Genomic DNA, 20,394 nt, shown 5'->3' with positions numbered 1-20,394 from the left:
TGATTTATTACCTCCACCACCGAAAGTGGACAGAGGTTATATTTTCACCCCTGTCTGTCTGTCTGTCTGTCTGTCTGTGAGCAGAATATCTCAAAAAGTTAGATGGATTCAGACGAAATTTGGTGGACAGGTTTTGTGTGTGACAAAGACGAATTGTTTCGATTTTGGTGAAGATATGATCTGAGATATGAGATTTAAAAAAATTTTGAAGTGATTCTTCACCACAGATACATGGGGCCAAAAACGATATATAGCACGATACAGTACCGTATTTCAAAAGGTTGTGGATGGATTATGCCAAAACTTGGTGGATACAGTTCGTTGGTCACAAGAAGAAGCCGATTAGATTTTGATGTGTGAGAAGGACGAATGTTCCGGATGCAGATTCGGCATATCAGTGGAATACAAAATGTAAACTGTTCAGACTGGCAGAGGTTTGCACTCTACCAAGTGCCATTCTAGTTACCTCCACCACCTAAAGGTGGATGAAGCTTGTGTTTTCACCCCTTTTTTTCTGTTTGTCTGTCCGTTTGTGAACAAAATATCTCAAAAAGTTGTCGACGGATTCGGACAAAATTTGGTAGAGATGTAGCGTATGTGACAAGGACGAAAATCTTAGATTTGGGTGAAGATCCGGATCCGGCTACTATAATTTTTAAAGTGATTCTTCACTATTGGGAGATAGAGCCTAAAACGATACATAGCAGGATATCTCAAAAAATTATGGGTGAATTTGGACAAAACATGTTGGGCAGGTTGTGTGTGTGACAAGGAACAATCAATTCAATTTTGGTGAAGTTCCGATCCGGATCGAGCTAGTAGCATTTTAAAGTGATTCTTCACCATTGAGTGATATGGCCAACCAGGCGGAGGTATGCTTTCTCCTGAGTGCCGTTCTAGTTTTATGTATGTTTTGTTATATGAAACAGAATGAAATGTTTTCTGTTCAGGAATGCCAAGATGACAGACATACGCCACAAAAACATTGCTTGGTCCTCGCTCTGGCTCGGAACGTAGCGTTGGCACGCCAGAGGCACATTGCAGAGCCCTCTGATAGAGACAAGGTTAGTATGTATATGATTAGTATGTAATAACAGGAGTTTTTCCATTTGGAAGATTTCAAATAATTTGCTTTCATACAAAGATATACTTCCTTTTGTCCTGCTGATGAATCAATTTTGGCATGAACACCAAAAAGGCTAACCCCCGCTCTAGCAGGGAAATGGCCTTAAAATGCATGTTGTTGTGTGTTGTTGTGCTCAATCCATGAATGAGTCATCCTAACTAACAGGCTTCAACTAGTGTTGTAATGCTGCCCTGAACCACACGACCACAGCTACTACGGTGTGTGCGAAAGCAGCAAACAGCCTGAACAGGATTGTGTTGAGAACACTTAAATCATTGTCAAATGTGGAAGCACCAAACTTTCAGCATAACAAATTTTTTATTATTTTTTCTTCCTTGAGTATCAGGTTGCAAACAATGCGATGAAAAAAAAAACTCGAGTGGGTGCTTTTTACATATTAACCCAAGTCCGAATTGTTCAGCAACTATGAAACAACACAACAACAACATGCATTTTAAGGCCATTTTCCCTGCAAGAACGGGGGTCAGCAACTATGAAAGACGGAGGATAACATTATCATGTCCAATGTACAACATCTACAGTAAGGCATGGCGGTACAACAGTACAAGTATGAGATGGCATTCTGAATATTATTTCATGGTTATGTATTTTTATCCTCGCCAGAGGAGAGGGTATTGCATTTGAGTCCGTTTGTCTGTCTGTCTGTCTGTCTGTTTTTTTGTTTGTCTGTCTGCACATAATAAATATGATTTTCTCTGCGACCGTTAGTGAGATTGACAGGTCATTTTCACCATAGATGCCTCAAATTTCACCTCCTATAGCATTTTAAAATGATAATTATGACGTCATTGGTCACGTGGTATGGGTGCCATCTTGGAAAAACCGAAAAACATTGCACCTCTATATTTCCGAAAGCGCTGCATAGAAAAAATTGAGACATGGCTTATTGTAAAGAATTCTCCATGCGGAATACATATGTTAATGATTATGTCATGTGTGCCCCCATTATGACGTCATAATTCGACAAGTACAAAACTTCATCCGATCAAGATGAAATTTGTTGAGCGTCATTTGGGATAAATAAGTGGAGAAAAAGAAAATAATAATGACATCATAGGTCATGTGGTACGGACGCCATCTTGGAAAAACGTTTCGCCTCTATAATCTCCAAAACCACTCAATGGAAAAAATTTAAACGTGGCTCATTGTCAAGTACTCCGCATGGGGAATAAGAATTGTTGATTATGTCATCTGTGCCTCCATTATGACATCATAATTCGACAAGTACAAAACTTCATCCGATCAAGATTAAATTTGTTGAGCATCATTTGGGATAAATAAGTGGAGAAAAAGAAAATAATAATGACGTCATCGGTCACGTGGTTCGGCCACCATATTTGTTTTAACACAAAAGCCTTAAATACCACTAAAACACGTCCTGGCGAGGGTCTGAAATCTCTGATTGCTCTTTCTTGTTTACCCTGCACTCATGAATCGAAAAGTGGGTTTAAGTGATCGGGTACGTGCATACACAGGTACATATCTGCATTTTAAAAATTCATTTTCTCTGCAACCTTTGGTCTGATAGACATGATATTTTGCACTGTAGGAATACCTCCTCCTGCATAAATTTTCAGTGAGAATTGTGACATCATTGGTCATGTGTTACGGACGCCATCTTGGGAAAACGTTGCACCTCTATAGGCCAAATATATATATTGCTGGTCTCTGGTCAGACCAAAGTTCCAGAATTGATGCGGCGATGTGTTTTTTTGTTTGTTTTTGTTTTGAAAAGCATGGATTGCACATATAGAGGTGTTTTTTGTGTCCTCATGCCTTGCGGTCCTCCTCATCTGCTGTGGCGCCGTCCAGAGAGAAATTAAAGACAGCCAATGGGACTTGTGGGCCTTTTTTTTTGTAAATAATGAACACAAGCTTAAGTTATTTTAAAATGTATTTATTTTGAAAATCATTAAGTTCTTCAAGCATATTATAGACTGCCATTTCGATCTCGAGATCGCCTCGCCGTACCGTTAAACATTCCAATGCGTCCATCGCGTCAACACTGCGCATGCGCAAGTGGTCTAACAGGCCGATGGTCTCCCACGATCTCTTCCCCCAGTCCACCAGATTATCACAGACACTTACAACTTCATGACAAACGAGATAGGATCCAGGCCTAACTAACAAGACCACCCGCAGCTCTCTAGGCCTTCTGGTTGCTTCATACGAACCCGACAAAGAACGTATTTGTTTCAATAAATGACAATATCCAGCCGATAGAGGCCTTGCATCACGTGAGCGTCGTCCATGGCAACCGGTTCCGCCCGCCATCTTGGGTGGCATAAACAACATGGCGGGAAAGCTGTCGTTTGATCAGACGGACCTGTCAGTTTATGCCCGGAGCTTGCCCGTTGAGGCGTTTTCGCGGTATTGCGAGAAACTGAGGCTGTGTCATCTGCCTGTGGACCCGTGTGGACCCACAAGTATGCCACACACACTCCACAGTCCACACACACTCCACAGTCCACACACACTCCACAGTCCACACACACTCCACAGTCCACACACACTCCACAAGTACGCCACAAGTATGCCACACACACTCCACACGTACGCCACACGTACACCACAAGTACGCCACACACACTCCACACGTATGCCACACGTACGCCACACACACTCCACACGTACGCCACACACACTCCACAAGTACGCCACACACACTCCACACGTACGCCACACACACTCCACACGTACACCACAAGTATGCCACACGTACGCCATACGCACTCCACATGTACACCACACACACTCCACACGTACACCACACGTATACCACACACACTCCACACGTACACCACACACACTCCACACGTACACAAGTACGCCACACGTACGCCACACGTACGCCATACGCACTCCACATGTACGTAACCAAATGCCTAATCCTGCTTTTTGCTTCGCGAGCGAAGGTAACAACCTCATGAGCCATATTCTCACCTGAGAGCTGCAGTCAAAGCAGCTATGAATTGGTTTTAGCGTTGTGTCGTCCGGAAAACGGTAGAATGACAAGCCTGATCCCTTATGAAATCGGGCTGTACATCCAACAGCACAACAACTCTTTCCCATCGTGTAGGGGGCAATTTATATGTGAGACGAGTTTCAAATTGCCGCCATTACGTATGGTGGCAGAAGCAATGTTTTGCCACCCAGGCGGTCACGTGACTAAGACGATAACGTCACATGCAACTTCCCTATTGGATTCATGACGTCACGGCACACAAAACTACTCATATCTTTGGAACGGCTGGTTGGATTTGGACAAACTAAACGCAGTGTTGTAGGGGAGAACCGTGCGCGAACGTCGATACCAAATTTGAAAAAAAAAATTGTTGACGCGCAGGGTCAAAATCGATGCGCGCGCTGACCAGAACCCGGAAATGTATTTTTCTCGGCCTAATCTCCGAAACCGCTTAATGGAAAAAATTGAAACATGGCTCATTGTGAAGTACTCCCCATGGGGAATAAGAATTGTTAATGATGATGTCATTGGTGCCTTCATTATGACTTCATCATTCGACAAGTACAAAGCTTGATCCGATCAGTATGAAAACATTTTTTCTCTGCAGCTGTTGGTCTGATGGACATGAAATTTTCAACATAGAAGCACCTCCTCATGTATAATTAGTTAATGCCAATTATGACGTCATAGGTCACGTGGTACAGTCACCACAATGAAAATAAATAGCACCGCAAAGCGGGCGTAACCCCTCAGCCCATGCATGGTGGAAACCAATTTCAAGATGTCTGCCGTGGCGGCCATATTGAAAATTTCAGCATGCCCATTTTCGAAAGGAACCTTCCTCGACTCAACCCCAATACACACTGCAAAAATAGATTTAATCGGACAAGCAGTTCTGCTCGAAATTGATGGAAACCAATTTCAAGATGGCTGCAGTGGCGGCCATATTGAAAATCGCAGCACGCCCATTTTTGAAAGGCACCTTCCTCTACTCAACCCAAACACACACTGCAAACATGGATTTAATCGGACAAGCCGTTCTGCTCGAAATTGACGAAAACCAATTTCAAGATGGCTGCAGTGGCGGCCATATTGAAAATCGCAGCGTGCCCATTTTCGAAAGGCACCTTCCTATACTCAACCCCAACACACACTGCAATTATGGATTTAATCAGACAAGCCATTCTGCTCGAAATTGACAGAAACCAATTTCAAGATGGCTACCGTGGCGGCCATATTGAAAATCGCAGCGCGCCCATTTTCGAAAGGAACCTTCCTCTACCCAACCCCAACACACACTGCAAAAATGAATTTAATCGGACAAGCTGTTCTGCTCGAAATTGATGGAAACCAATTTCAAAATGGCTGCCGTGGCGGCCATATTGAAAATTGCAGCGCGCCCATTTTCGAAAGGAACCTTCCTCTACTCAACCCCAACCCACACTGCAAAAATGGATTTAATCGGACAAGCCGTTCTGCCCGAAATTGACGGAAACCAAAAGTTGACGGACGCCAAGATGGCTGCCGTGGCGGCCATATTGAAAATCGCAGCGCGCCCATTTTCGAAAGGAACCTTCCTCTACTCAACCCCAACACACACTGCAAAAATGGATTTAATCGGACAAGCCGTCCTGCTTGAAATTGACGGAAACCAAAAGTTGACGGACGCCCAGACGACGCCGTGACGACAATATCCCTTAGCCCAATTTGGGCTGAGGGGTGAAAATGTAAAACGTTGCAACTCTATATCTCTGAAACCGCTACAAAGAAAAAATTTAAATGTGCCTCATTGTAAAGAACTCTGCATTGGGAATAAGTGTTGCTTACGATGACATCATTGTTGCCTTAATTATGACGTCATAATTCAACAAGTACAATACTTAGTCTGATCTTTTTTAATTTCTTGAGCTTGATTTCCGCAACAATTATATTGGAGAATGTAAAATTATAATGTCATTGGTCACGTGGTCTGGCAGCCATATTGGATCAAAGAAGAAAACCCTTAAAAAAGCAGAAGACTTGGCTCGAACCAAGTATTCTATCAAAGTATTCTTTGAATATCATCTAGTATTGGTTATGTATTTATGTATTTATTTATGAAAATATGACGTCATGCTTTATGTAAAGTAAAAGGATGACATACAAAATATAATTTCATTGTTCAACTTATTTGCATCTCTTGAATTTTCTATGGTAATTTTTTGTTGCAATAATGTATTTACCACCAAGTTATAAATACTTGTTTGTGACTCGTATGTGTATAGTTTCTACAATACTACATAAGTGTTCTTGTGTACCTGCAGGCTGACATTGCTGGCATCCTTGATGAACAGGAGCAGCAGAAGGACCCAAAGTTCATGGATCTCTGCCATGCAATGCTGCAGGATAATAGTGCACAGGCCTCTGTAACAAATCCCAAGGAGCTCTTGCTTTTGGAGCTGCAGATACATGCACAAACAGCACTAACTCTATGCAATAATGATTCTCTGCTCGTGCCTCTGAAGATCTTGGCGACACAGCCCATCCTTATGCAGGTCTCTAAGTCTTGTCTCATCTTGTTATGTATAAGGGCCTGCCTGTTTCATTCATTTTACTGAGATAATTAGGTGCTAAGTAGTGCAATGAGTAATACAACAAACAACAACAGGCATTTTAAGGCCATTTTCCCTGCAAGAGCGGGGGTTAGCCTTGCAGTCCCCATGACAATCTTCTCCATTTTGCCCTATTTTCTGCATCTCCCCTTGTTAACCCCCTTGCCCGCATTTCTTCTTCAACCATCTTCAGCCAAGTCTTTCTCGGTCTTCCCCGTCCTCTACTTCCTTCAACATTCATTTCCATCACTCTTCTCAACCAGTCACTTTCATCCTTCCTCAACACATGACCAAACCATCTCAAACTGTTTCTCCTCACAGCATCCATCACAGGCTCTATTCCCATCATCTTTCGCAATTCATCATTTGTCTTCCTCTCTCTCAACGATACTCCGCACATCCACCGAACCATTCGCATTTCGACCCTTTCCAGCCTTCGTTGCTGCTCTACGTTCATTACCCATGTCTCGCTCCCTTAAATCATAACACTTCTCACACATGCAGCATACACCTTTCCCTTCAGCTTCAACTACACTCCCCTCCTCGTCAGCACGCCACTCAGTTCCCGAAACTTCTTCCATGCACATCTCACTCTAGCAATCGTTGCCGAGTCTGATCCACCTTCTCCATTCAGCATGTCTCCTAGGTAACAAAATGTTTTCACACCTTCCAGCTTCACGCCGTCTCCAAGATCCAACTCAACATTTCCTCCATCTGCAGCTCCCTCTGTGCACACCTTACACTTGAATGTAGCTGCCACACTGGTTACTGACCCTCTCATACCGCTACATTTTTGATGAACCCACTCAGCGCACATTGTACATTGAATGGAGTTCACTCCGACACCCTCCCTGCACACAGCACACGGCCACTTCCCAGTTCTTTCCACCTCACCACATGCTTTACCACTTGCCATCACCTTCGTTTTTCCGATATTCACCTTCAGACCTTTTGTCTACATACATTCCTTACACTTGTTCATCTTCTCCTTCAGTCCATCCATACTTTCTGCAATCAACACCAGATCATCTGCATACAACAACTCCCACGGTAAACCCTCCTTTATGTTCCGAGCCAGCACCTCCATCACAGCTACAAATAGTAGTGGACTTAGTACCGACCCCTGATGCACTCCCACCTTCACCTCAAACTCACCACTGTTCCCGTCCTTCGGCCTTACAGCTGTGCACGCTCTTTTGTACATTGCCATCACTACTCTGATCAACCAGTGCAATGAGTAATGATGTATGATAATGTACCGTTATTATTAGGCAGAATATATTGTCTGTTTCCATCTGATTAAGTTACCGATGAACCTCATCTTTAATCACCCACAGGAATTCTTTTGATCGGTTACCTTCCTTTGACACTGGTAGCACCTCCATAATTGCGAACATGATGACTGTGAATGTCATTGTTTATAGAGTGTAGATGTCATCTTCGGGGCAGAAAAAAACTTGAAAAATGCAATAGAGTTGATGACGATTTTATAACTTTGTCAGGTTGTGCATGGACAATTATTCTATCCTGCATCTGTCATAGCTGACAACTTTCTTGTGTGTGTCACACCCCGCAAAGCCAATCTGTATTGTTGTGCATTGACATCGATCTGGGTTTCGCTTTTCGGGATATTTCGTACTTTTCCATTAAGTATCTTAAAATTGAAGATGATTATCGAAATGAAATTTAAAAATCGTCATCAGCATTTGACGTTCCAACGGATATAAACAGAGACAAACACATCCTGCCATCACTGACACTTAGCAGGTGCATGCACTCGTGCAGGCTATTTAAGCGGGTTGATCATCATTTAAAAGGCTAACCCCCGCTCTAGCAGGCCTTAAAATGGCCTTAAAATGCATGTTGTTGTTGTTGTTGATCATCATTTAAAAAATAATAAAATTATATATATATATATATATATATATATATATATATATATATATATATATATATATATATATATATATATATATATATATATATATATATGTATATATATATATATATATATATACATATATATATATATATATATATATATATATATATTTATATATATATATATATATATATATATATATATATATATATATATATATGTATGTATGTATGTATGTATATATATATATATGTATATATATATATATATACAGTATATATATATATATATATACAGTATATATATATATATATATATATATATGTATATATATATATATATATATATATATATCTTCTTCTGCTATAAATGGATGAGGTGTGTGTGTGTGTGTGTGTGTGTGTGTGTGTGTGTGTGCATGCGTGCGTGCGTGCATACTTTTTGTCTATTACGTACGTCTATTAATGTTTTTACATATTACATACTGTCGCGTCACCGGGGTTTAGATCCCCGAACTGGCGGATAGCCGAGACGAGCTTTAACTCCGAGGTATATTTCAAACCTTGGCGGGATTGTCTTTGGTGCGCGCGGGAAGCCTTATCTGACCGGGAACACGCGGGGTTATTCCGAACCCACAAAACGAACCAGGACAAGAAAAGTAAAATTCAACACAAAATGAATTTATTTAAAAGTAATTGTAAACCAAATAAAATGAATGAGAGGTAAAACTAAATTCTAACTTGAGACGTCTCCTTCAGACTGGTATACAAACAAGGGGAAAATGAAAGTCAAGATAAATAATGTTTTTGCCGGCCTTTTCATTCGCTCTGTCTCAACGAGGGGTTTGGTGTTCATTGAACGGGTCCGGTCCGTCGGCGAAAGGACCAAGAGTCGACGCATCCACAATCTCGCCTGTCAAGCGTGCCCGCACACTGAGCCAGCAGCAGGCAGTCAGACGTCTCCCCGTTCGATCCCAAAGCCGGCACATGAGAGAGAGCGAGTCCGCTTCTTCCTCATCCTCTCCACGATTGCACACGAGCCAGGAACAGCCAAACCAGGGACAAAGAACAAAAGCAACCATCTGATTCGATTGCCAGAACCAAGGAGAGTCAAAAATGCGACCGTTCGCCATGCACGCCAGGACCAGAGGAAGAGAGAGACTGGAAAACTGCGACCGTCCACCACCTAGCAAAGGCCAGAAGAGAAAAAAAAGAAACCAAGATGGCGAGGCGGCTTCTTCTTGCTCTCGAATGTTCGACCGCTGACTTCACACTCTGTCCAATCACCGAGCGCTACTCAATCATCCCATTGCGCCTCCACCAATCACAAAGGCCAGGGCGTGGCCCCTTCGCCACGCGTCATTGGAGCGGAGTGGACACCACTGATTGCACGAGGTGCCAACGTTGAGGTTGTGGAGCTTCTGTGCAACAGACATTGAGGTTCAGAGGTGTGGAAGAAATTTGTCAATGGAAAACTGTCGCTCCCAGAAGAAAAACCCCAGGCAGTGTATAAGCATGAACCTCACTCGAGGGCTGAAGGCCAAATGGATGAGGCCAGGAGCGGGAGCCAAGTCTCCCGATTGAGAATGCCTGGGTGTCTGTCAGCCCTGACAGTGTTGGTTGTGAATGGAGCGTTTGTGGCATGGCTTTTTATTTGTAATAAAACAACATAGGGAGAAATCACCAACGGCAACTGCACACTGGGGAGTTAATCTTATAGTCCCTATCTTTTTAACAAAAGCTCCACCCCTTTGTTTCGGAGACACGTATACATGACCTTACCCTGACGGATTCCCTTCTTAGTTACATTGAGGTGGGTTTCTTTTTCTTCATGTCACACGGTCCATACTAAAACATACACATTCTGAACTTTCCTATGAGGTATTTCATTACCTACCCCCCACAAACGTAATAGTACTATTGAAATGTAGCTTTCACTCTTTGTACTGCTGAGACCCTTCAACCTTTGGAGATCCTTTCAGACCCCTAAAATCCTTGAGACCCCAAAGACCCCTAAAGACCCAGAGGACTCAAAAGACCCAAAAGTCCCCGAGGACCCAAAATACCCAAACGTCCCTGAGGAACCCAAAAGACCCAGATAATCTAAAAATCAATGAGGACCAAAAAAACCGCAGAAGACCCAAAAGACCCAGATGACCCAAAAGTCCCCAAAACACCGAGAGGACCCAAAAGACCCCCCAAGTCTGGCAGGCAGGTATGCTACAAGGTGGTGAAGACCAATGAAAATTTGGTACAATGGACCAATGGGCCCACTAGTATGTATAAATATAAATATTTATAAATTTTAAAAACCTGGCTGTCTGTTCCATGTTTAGTACATTTATCACCCTTCACATGATCAGCAAGACTATTTCTCCTTGATCGACCAATACCTTCAATCTGAACTACATCTTTGAAAGTTGAAGCAAAAATGCCTCAAATGCGAACCAGTGCCACAACATACTCTATATTTTGCATGCTTGGAACATCTTTGGTGGGAATGTGCTCGGATTAGCTAAACTGCGAGTGCTATGTTACACAGCTTGGATTGGAAAATCCCCATTATTTATTTATATTCATGTTGATCGTTTAATTATTATTAATTTTTTTTCTCAGCTCAATGCTGTTTAACTTGCCCTGTGTTTTCCTTTTTAGAAATCGTTCCTGCCAACAATGCCTGATGATCCAAAAATAATATCTTGGGATTGGGTACTTCAGAATCAGGCAAATGAAAGAATCACCAAATATGGTAAGGCATTCAGATTGATAGATTGATTAATCTACTGTGTGTGTGTGTGTGTGTGTGTGTGTGTGTGTGTGTGTGTGTGTGCGTGCATGCGTGTGTGTGTGTGTGTGTGTGTGTGTGTGTGTGTGTGTGTGCGTGCGTGCGTGCGTGCGTGCGTGTGTGTGTGTTTGTCTTTGGTGCGCGTCAGAGAGGAGAGGGAGAGGCAAATTTTGCCTTCAAGCATAGGTACATAATAATCTTGCCTCTTGTGTTTCAGCCTGTCCGAATGGCCATATATACACGATTGGAGATGTAAGTATTGGTATCCAAGCTGTGGACTTGCAGGTTTCTGATGATAGTCCTGTGTTTACAAAATACATAATCTATTTTTTCATTTTCATTATTTTATTTCTCTTGTTTTTTTTTTTGTTGTTGTTTGTTTTTTGTATACAAGATCGAGGCTAGTGAAAGAGCTAACATTAATCACACAAAAAGTCAAACCGACACAAACCGGCACATAAAACACAAACTAAGGGGGCGGTAGACAAGATGGGGAGAGAGGGGGAAGGACACAAACACAACATTTGAGAGCAGGGACATCGAGAGAACTGTGGGAGGGAGAGGGCTTGGGGGGAGGTGGGAGAGGTATAAAACATATGGACACTGCAAGGACTTCCAGGAAAGAAGTTGGAATTTCGAAAAAGTGTATCTGGGGTGAATTAGTGGGGGTAGAAAAGATCAAGGTTTTGGATGGGGGAAGATAAGAGATGGTTGTGAACAGCTGTTTTAAAGACCTGGAGGGACGAGTGGGATTGAAGGGAGTGGGGGAGTTTGTTTCAGAGGCGGGAAAAAAGGGGAATGAAAGAGTGAAGGTGAGCAGAGAGCCTTGATTTTGGCAGTTTAACCATTAAGAGGGTTGCTGGCAGATCTTGTGCGACCTGTAGGAATATTTGGGGGACAGAGCACAGAGAGAGCTGGGGGAGCAATGCCGGAGAGGAGTCGGTAGAAGACAGAAAGACCACCAACCTGCCTGCCGTGAGTGAGTGAAAGGCCCTCGGAGTTCGCTTCATCGCAGGAGATAAACATATCTTTGGCGATAATCACATAAACATTGTTCAACATATCTTATAAATTATTTGATTTAAATTATTTTGTTTCACATTTAAACTCCTTCACTGTTATAGAACCAGGATCTATGTCCTCTAGCTGCATTGATCCTGGACAACGGGAAGTAACTCTGTAGTATGGAGCAGGATCTGCTTTGAGAGCCTGTACAAAGTCAGAAGAGCCATTTGCTTTTCGAATGTTTCCGTGTTTCTCCTTAAAAGTGTTCTTTGAGAAGAGATGACTGCAACGAAAATATTCTTAAGAGTATTTTGTTGGATATTGCTGCATATCTTTGTGTTCATCAGTTGTTACCCTGAATTAGATGTTTAAATGAAAGTAATGTTCTTCTGCTCCTAACGTATCATCTTCACTTGTACTTTGCTTTTGAAGACCAAGCTGTGGTGATGTAGTGTTGTATTTTGGGTTATTTTTAACAGGTTTGTTGTATAAATGTTGATGTGGTCTCCTGCAGTGTGGCAATCCTGCAGTGACAGCTAAGTGTCCAGCATGTGGAGTTGTTATTGGAGGTGCGGGCTACACACTTGCTGCAGGATCACAAAGAATGGACACGTGAGTTTCATGAGGTTTAGTTTCTTGGATATCAACGTAAAAGTAATGAGCTACTTTTCTTTTAGTATACACATTTCAAAACTCTCAAACAAGCTCTAACTCTCAAACAAGCTCATACAAGCACACACGCACATGCAGGATGTACTGTATATACAGATTTATGGAAATAAAAAGTTTAAAATCATTCTAGATAAATATAACAAAATGACATGATAACAATGGCAGAAAGAAACTTGCCACTTGGCCTTTTTGGAGTTCCCATCTGAGTGTGTACCTTGTGATTCTGCAATTCACAGGTTCAGATCCCATATATTGTTTATTTGCTGAATGTCTTCTCATGTCCCTGTAATTTATGTAAATGTACACTGTTTTCCCGGCACTTTAGCATAATGTCCTTGTTGTCTGTTTAATGTACTGTACATATAAGCTCCTCTATTACCCACAGAGCACTTAAGCATTCATTTTTCCAAGGTCAGAGCACCAAACTAGGTGGTGTAATGGTTAGAGCGTCTGTCCTGAGTCTGAGAGGTCGGTGCCTCGACCTCCAGCCGAGTCATACCAAACTCTTTTAAATGGTACGTGCTGCTTCCTTGCTTAACACTCAGCATTTTAGAAGGATAAAGCATGGACAAACATCCATAGGTAGGCAACCATTGTGCAGTCTTGATGAGCTTAATGACCTCCTCCTGCATTGAAGTTCATTGTAGGGCACTCGTTTTATTGTTGTTGTTGTTATTATTGTTGTCACATCAGTTGTCCTCCGTTAACACAGACCACCTGCGCTGGAGGTCTGATAAAGGATTCCGTGAATTCCCAAACCATGCTAAAATTTACTCCACTGTGTTCAATTAATATTATGATTACAGTCGGACCTCAACATTGGTGGTCCCAACATTTGCTGGGATTTGCGGTTCACAACATGTGACTTGCTTGTTCACAACATGTGACTTGCTTGTTCACAACATGTGACTTGCTTGTACATTCGCACCTCGTGTATTCACGATTTAAAAAAAAATTGCTTTTTAATTTGTTTTTTACACCACGACTGGTCTCCTATATCCACTAGGAATTCTTCCACAGAAACCTGCTCTCTCTTATGCACAGATTCATCCCATCTCTTCACTTATCTTACCCATTCTCCTGCTCTTGGTACTCTGAATTCTGTGGTGAGGCAGTTGCTTTAAAACAACTTGCATTCTCCTCCTGGAAGGCAAATCCAACTGAAGACAACCTCAGATCATTCCACAAAGCTTGCAACAAATGTGCGTCTACTCTCTCTTGAGCCAGAAAATAACATCTTTCCAATATCAAGAATGAGCTTTCAAACTTGTCTCCCTCCTCTAAATCCTGGTGGTGCCTTGTCAAGACTTGCACCCTCTGCCCTCTCCGTGCTTGGTCACCCTCGGGTATCTGCAGGACGCACACGTGGTCCACCAGCAACGCCCTCCTAATGAAACTGCCTAAATCTAGAACCACTGCTCACCTCCACTCATTTATTCCTTATTTTCCCTCCACCTGTGGAACCACCTTCCATACTCTCTTCAATTTCATTCTTCCTGCTAGGTCTTCAAGACAGTTGGTCACCACCATCTCAAGTCGTCCCCCGTCCAAAATCATGATCTTTTCTACACCTGTTAGACCACCCCACCCCTCCTAAACATATTTCTTATGTATCCATCTTGTCCACGCTTTGCGTACCCTTACCTCTCATCGTTACCTATTTCCCTTGTTTGTCCGTCTCCGTCTATACTTCTCTCCACACTGCTGTTGGCGTTTCCACTTTCTCCCATTGTTCCCTTTGTTATATTGTGTAACTAGAACGCCACTCAGTCGAGCGCATACCCCCGCCATGGGTTTAGTTGGAATAATACGTTTTGTTTAACATCCCCTCTCCCCAAAACAATAAATGAAAAAGAAAGTAATCCCTAACTGTCAGAAAATTAATTTTGATATATCTCGGAATTAGAGGAGAAAAACATCATTTAAGAATAAGAATAAAAGCTTTAATGGTAAAACAGAAAAAAAATCTTTCCCAAAAATTTTTCAAAATTTTTTTCCTGGATCCGGTATAATATCCTGAGCTTCACCAAAAACTAATCAATTCTTCCTTATCCCAAGGGCAATCATCCCACCAACTTTCATCCAAATCCGTTCAGAACTTTTCCAGATATCTTGTTCACAAACACACGAACATACGAACACACACCCGCACGGACGGACACGATCGAATGCGTTACTCCCTGGCGGGAGTAATAAACCTGAAAATCGCAGAGCCAGAACCAGAATTATTTATTTGGTCTGGGAAGTCCATGCGAGGTTTCTTCTTTTTCAGCCTCTCACAACCCTGGGTGAATATGCGATCTTTTAAAATAAGTTGGAATTTTGCCAAATCTGTTTTATTCGTTTGTTAATATACCTCAGCCATTGACAAATCTGGAACTAAGTCTTTATAAGTTCATCAAATACTGACAACGCGAATGACATTCGCTGAGTTAAATGTTGATATCTCTTCTGAGGTTAAAAAAAACAAAAAACAGTTTGAAAGCATTATACGTATCAAACGATACATTTTATGAAACGGCGAAACCTAATACACACTTTGGTGGTTTTAAAATGACAGAATATGTCTTTATTAGAAAAAAAGAATGAACATTGAAGACGACGCTGCTAAAAAAATACACCGCTCTAACGCATAACCATGAGTTTAAACTACATTTACAACAAATATGAAAACTATTTTCATATCACAATGTTAAATATAGAATATATAGAAGATAATGTTAAAAAAAAATGAGCCCTATCTTCAAATGGTAAAAAAATCCTTCAAAAAATTCCTGGATCGGAAATAATATGCTGACCACCAAAAACGAATCAATTCTTCCTTATCCCAAGGGCAATCATCCCACCAACTTTCATCCAAATCTGTTCAGAACTTTTCCAGATATTTTGTTCACAAACACACGAACACGCACACACACACACGGACGGACACGATCGAATGTGTTACTCCCTGGCGGGAGTAATAAACCTGAAAATCGCAGAGGCAGATCCAGAATTATTTATTTGGTCTGGGAAGCCCATGTGAGGTTTCTTCTTCTTCAGCCTCTCACAACCCTGGGTGAATATGCGATCTTTTTAAAAAAAGTTGGAATTTTGCCAAATCTGTTTTATTCGTTTGTTAATATACCTCAGCCATTGACAAATCTGGAACTAAGTCTTTATAAGTTCATCAAATACTGACACCGCGAATGACATTCGCTGAGCTAAATGTTGATATCTCTTCTGAGGTTAGAAAATAAAAAAACAATTTTTAAAAGCATTATACGTATCAAACGATACATTTTATGAAACGGCGAAACCTAATACACACTTTGGTGGTTTCAAAATGACAGAATATGTCTTTATTAGAAAAAAAAATGAACATTGAAGACGACGCTGCTAAAAAAAATACACTGCTCTAATGCATAACCACGAGTTTAAACTACATTTACAACAAATATGGAAACTATTTTCATATCACAATGTTAAATATAGAATATATAGAAGATAATGTTAAAAAAAAAAAATGAGCCCGATCTTCCAATGGTAAAAAAATCCTTCAAAAATTTCCTGGATCGGGAATAATATGCTGAGCTTCACCAAAAACTAATCAATTCTTCCTTATCCCAAGGGCAATCATCCCACCAACTTTCATCCAAATCCGTTCAGATCTTTTCCAGATATCTTGTTCACAAACACACGAACACACACACACACACACACACACACACACACACACACACACACACACAGACACACGGACACGAGTGAATGCTTTACTCCCTGGCGGGAGTAATGATTTGTTCTGTGTCATAAATTTTCCACGAGCCTAGACCATGTAGCAAATTTTTTTTTACCCCCATTCAAACAATGCCCCCACATTCGCACATGCGACAATCACGGCATTCTCCAGGAATGTATTCTCCGCGAATGTCCGGGACCGACTGCACTGTTTCCTCTAGGATCACACAAATGCAGCCGATCGTGATGTTGTTCGCTCGGGAAGGCAGAAAACAGGAAGATGCTTTCCATCATTAAAAGGGAGTTTATTTACAATGAAATATGAGGATGTCTTTCAATCTTTGATGTCTTTCAGTCTTTCAACCTGACATGTCTTTCATCCTGACATCCTGACAAATTTCACACTCTTACGATGTCTCTCCGAAAAGACCGACTGGACAACCCCCCCATCCACTTTCTGAATAATCCTCTCCAAGAAGTTCTGTCACTCAAGCTTTTGGGTCTCACTATCTGCCATGATCTTTCCTGGGAAAACCACATTTCAAATCTGGCCTCCAAAGCCAGTCGCCGAATGGGCATCCTCCGTCGTGCGAAGTCCTTCCTTGGCACACCTGAGCTCCTCACCACATACAAGGCTTTCATCCGCAGCTCAATGGAATACTGCTCTCCCCTCTGGGCTGGTGCTCCTGCCTCACACCTAGCTCGTCTTCACGCTGTTGAAACCAAAGCGTTCAGAATCATTGGAATCACCCGCGATGAAGCTAACTCCAAGGGCCTCTCACTCACTCACCGCAGGCAGGTTGGTGATCTTTCCGTCTTCTACCGACTCCTCTCTGGCCTTGCCCCCCCCCCCCCCCAGCTCTCTCTGGGCTCTGTCCCCCAAATATTCCTACAGGTCGCACAAGATCTGCCTGCAACCCTCTTATGGTTAAACTGCCAAAATCAAGAATCTCTGCTCACCTTCATTCTTTCATTCCTTCATTCCTCTTTTCTCCCGCCTCTGGAACAAACTCCCTCACTCTCTTCAATCCCACTCCACCCTCCAGGTCTTTAAAACAGCTGTTCACCACCATCTCTTCTCTTCCCCCTTCCAAAACCTTGATCTTTTCTACCCCTGATAATTTCACCCCAAATCCACTTTTTTGAAATACCAACTTCTGTCCTGGAAGTCCTTGGTGTCCTTGTGTTTTATACTTCTCCCACTCCCCCCCCCCCCCCCTTCCCATGCCTCCTCCCCCCAAGCCCTCTCCCTCCCACACATCTCCCTGCTCTCAAATGTTGTTTGTGTGCTTCTCCTTCTCTCCCCATCTTGTCTTCCGCTCCCTCTTTTTATATATTTTGTTTGTCTGGTTGATTTGTTTGTGAAATAAATGTTCGCTCTTTCACGAACCTCGATTCAGTATACAAAAAAAAAAAAAAAAAAAAAGAAAGGACAGAATGATCAATAATTACATGGCCCAGATCTGACGGTCGTCATACACAGATAGGCATGAAAGAGACGTGCAATCTTATGTACAGTCATGTAAAAAAGTAAGTACACCCCATGTAAAGTTTTGACTTTTTCAACATACAGCTATTTGATCTTCATTTCAACAATATTGATAGATAAAGGTGATATAATACAACAAATATCATGAAACATTTACATTTTGTAGTCCATTGTATAATTTAAATGAACATCTATCTATAATTCCAGTAATCTCTGTTTGTACGTTTGTCTGTGACCGCTGTTTCTCGACAACCACGGGTCCGATATACTTTTAACTTGCCAGGTATATTGCTGGGGACCCGAGGATGTGCCTTTTCAAGGTTTCATATTAATCGGACAATTACTTACCGAGCTATGTCCAAAAAACGATTCAACCAATCAGAGAGCAGCGAACTATCGCGTGTGCCGAACGTGGCGGACACACTCTGCCTCGGATGGCACATTTGAGAGCGTATTCATTTATTTCACGTTTGCAAACTATGTTGGCGTTAAACTATGTTTTAAAACAAATAAAAACGAATTTGCGATTCATTCGCTTTCCTGCGCGTTTGTGCACGCGATGGCGATTTCTTTACCAAACTCCGGAAGCCGTTCGCTTTGGACCAAACCATTTCATGTAAATAGAGGGGGGGGATATAATTTTAGATATAGATATGGTACGGGCAATGCCCTAGTAAATGCAAATTTCGCATGTGGAAAAAGTAAGTACGGATGTAAGCGGCAAGGGATGGAAGAGTGATGAAAAAAAAAAATTACCTCTAACATACCAAAAGCATTTCATTTGAAACAATAGGTTGGTACAGCTTCAAAATCATTCTGTTAAAATATACATATGTCGCATAATATATATATATATATATATATATATATATATATATATATATATATATATATATATATATATATATATATATATATATATATATAAATAAAATATATGTTTATATATATACATAAATAATATGGAATATAATAATATAATATGGAATAATAATAATAATAATAATAACATGGAATATTCAATAATATGGAATAATATAATATGGAATATATTTTTTCTTTTATATATATATATATTATATATATATATATATATATATATATATATATATATATATATATATATATATATATATATATATATATATATATATATATATATATATATATATATATATATATATATATACATATATATATATATATATATATAATTATATATATATATAGATATAGATATATATATCTCTATATATAAAGGAGGAGTGTCTGTGTGTGTGTGTGTGTGTGTATATGTGTGTCTGTCTGGATGTCCGCTTATAACTCAAGAACTACACATCGGAGAAAAGTTTTAGACACAGATTCGGAATCAGCATAAAATCCTGGTGGTTATAGGCTACGTTTTATTTTAATATCAATGGTTTAAAAAACCGCGCCACCTGCAATTCCATGGTGGTTTGTGGCGGCGCTAGACGTTCGGGGTGTATTGCAATGGTTTGTCGCGTTTGGCTGTGGGTCCAGAATAGCTCCCATTTCCTCATGTTCTTCCACTTTTATTTTGATTCTTCTGTTACAACGCCTTCCTTATGTACCTTATATCCCCCGACGAGGCCTCTACATAATTTCATGCGGCAGAATTTCGTACATTTTGAGTGAAAGAAGTGAGACGAAGTTGTAGGAGGAAGAAGAGGCGCGGCCGAACTGATAGAAGCCGACTGTGGAGGGCCTCAATCGTGAGTGGAAATGGCGGGAATTGCGTTTGTATCGCAAAGTAAAGGATCTGCATTCATTTCTGAACTTGCATTGGTGGATTGTTATACATCTGCATTATTTTTCATTAAAAAACTTTATGTTGAACTTGAAGGCTCCAAGCACGGACTATATATATAGCTCTCATTGAGGTAAAAATAAAAGTAAAAATCCTGCTATCGCTTGCCAAGCTAGCCGCCCCCCCCCTCCCATCTCCTCCTCCCTCTCCTCCTCTCCCTCTCCTCCTCCCTCCTCTTCTCCCCTCCCCCTCTTGTCCCCTCCACCACTCTTCTCCCCTCCCCACCCTCTCCTCTCCTCCCCCCTGTTCCCCTCCCCTCCCCCCCCCCGTTCCCCTCCCCTCCCCCCCGTTCCCCTCCCCTTCCTCCTCCC

At 41.4% G+C, this 20,394-nt stretch overlaps 1 protein-coding gene across 1 annotated transcript in view; it reads left to right on the top strand.

Moving 5' to 3' along the window:
- The window catches only part of RNF213 (ring finger protein 213), a 391,778-nt gene that overhangs the window by 306,887 nt on the left and 64,497 nt on the right, over nucleotides 1-20,394 (top strand). The window contains exons 42-46 of the mRNA XM_078781285.1: nucleotides 951-1,064; nucleotides 6,416-6,646; nucleotides 11,240-11,333; nucleotides 11,587-11,621; nucleotides 12,889-12,986. Of these exons, the coding sequence (XP_078637411.1) occupies nucleotides 951-1,064; nucleotides 6,416-6,646; nucleotides 11,240-11,333; nucleotides 11,587-11,621; nucleotides 12,889-12,986 (572 nt within the window). The remainder of the gene's footprint in view (nucleotides 1-950; nucleotides 1,065-6,415; nucleotides 6,647-11,239; nucleotides 11,334-11,586; nucleotides 11,622-12,888; nucleotides 12,987-20,394) is intronic.

The sequence above is a fragment of the Myxine glutinosa genome, chromosome 7, assembly GCF_964187855.1.
Source record: "Myxine glutinosa chromosome 7, kmMyxGlut1.1, whole genome shotgun sequence".
Lineage (NCBI taxonomy): Eukaryota > Metazoa > Chordata > Myxini > Myxiniformes > Myxinidae > Myxine > Myxine glutinosa.
This window is presented reverse-complemented; position numbering and strand designations above follow the sequence as displayed.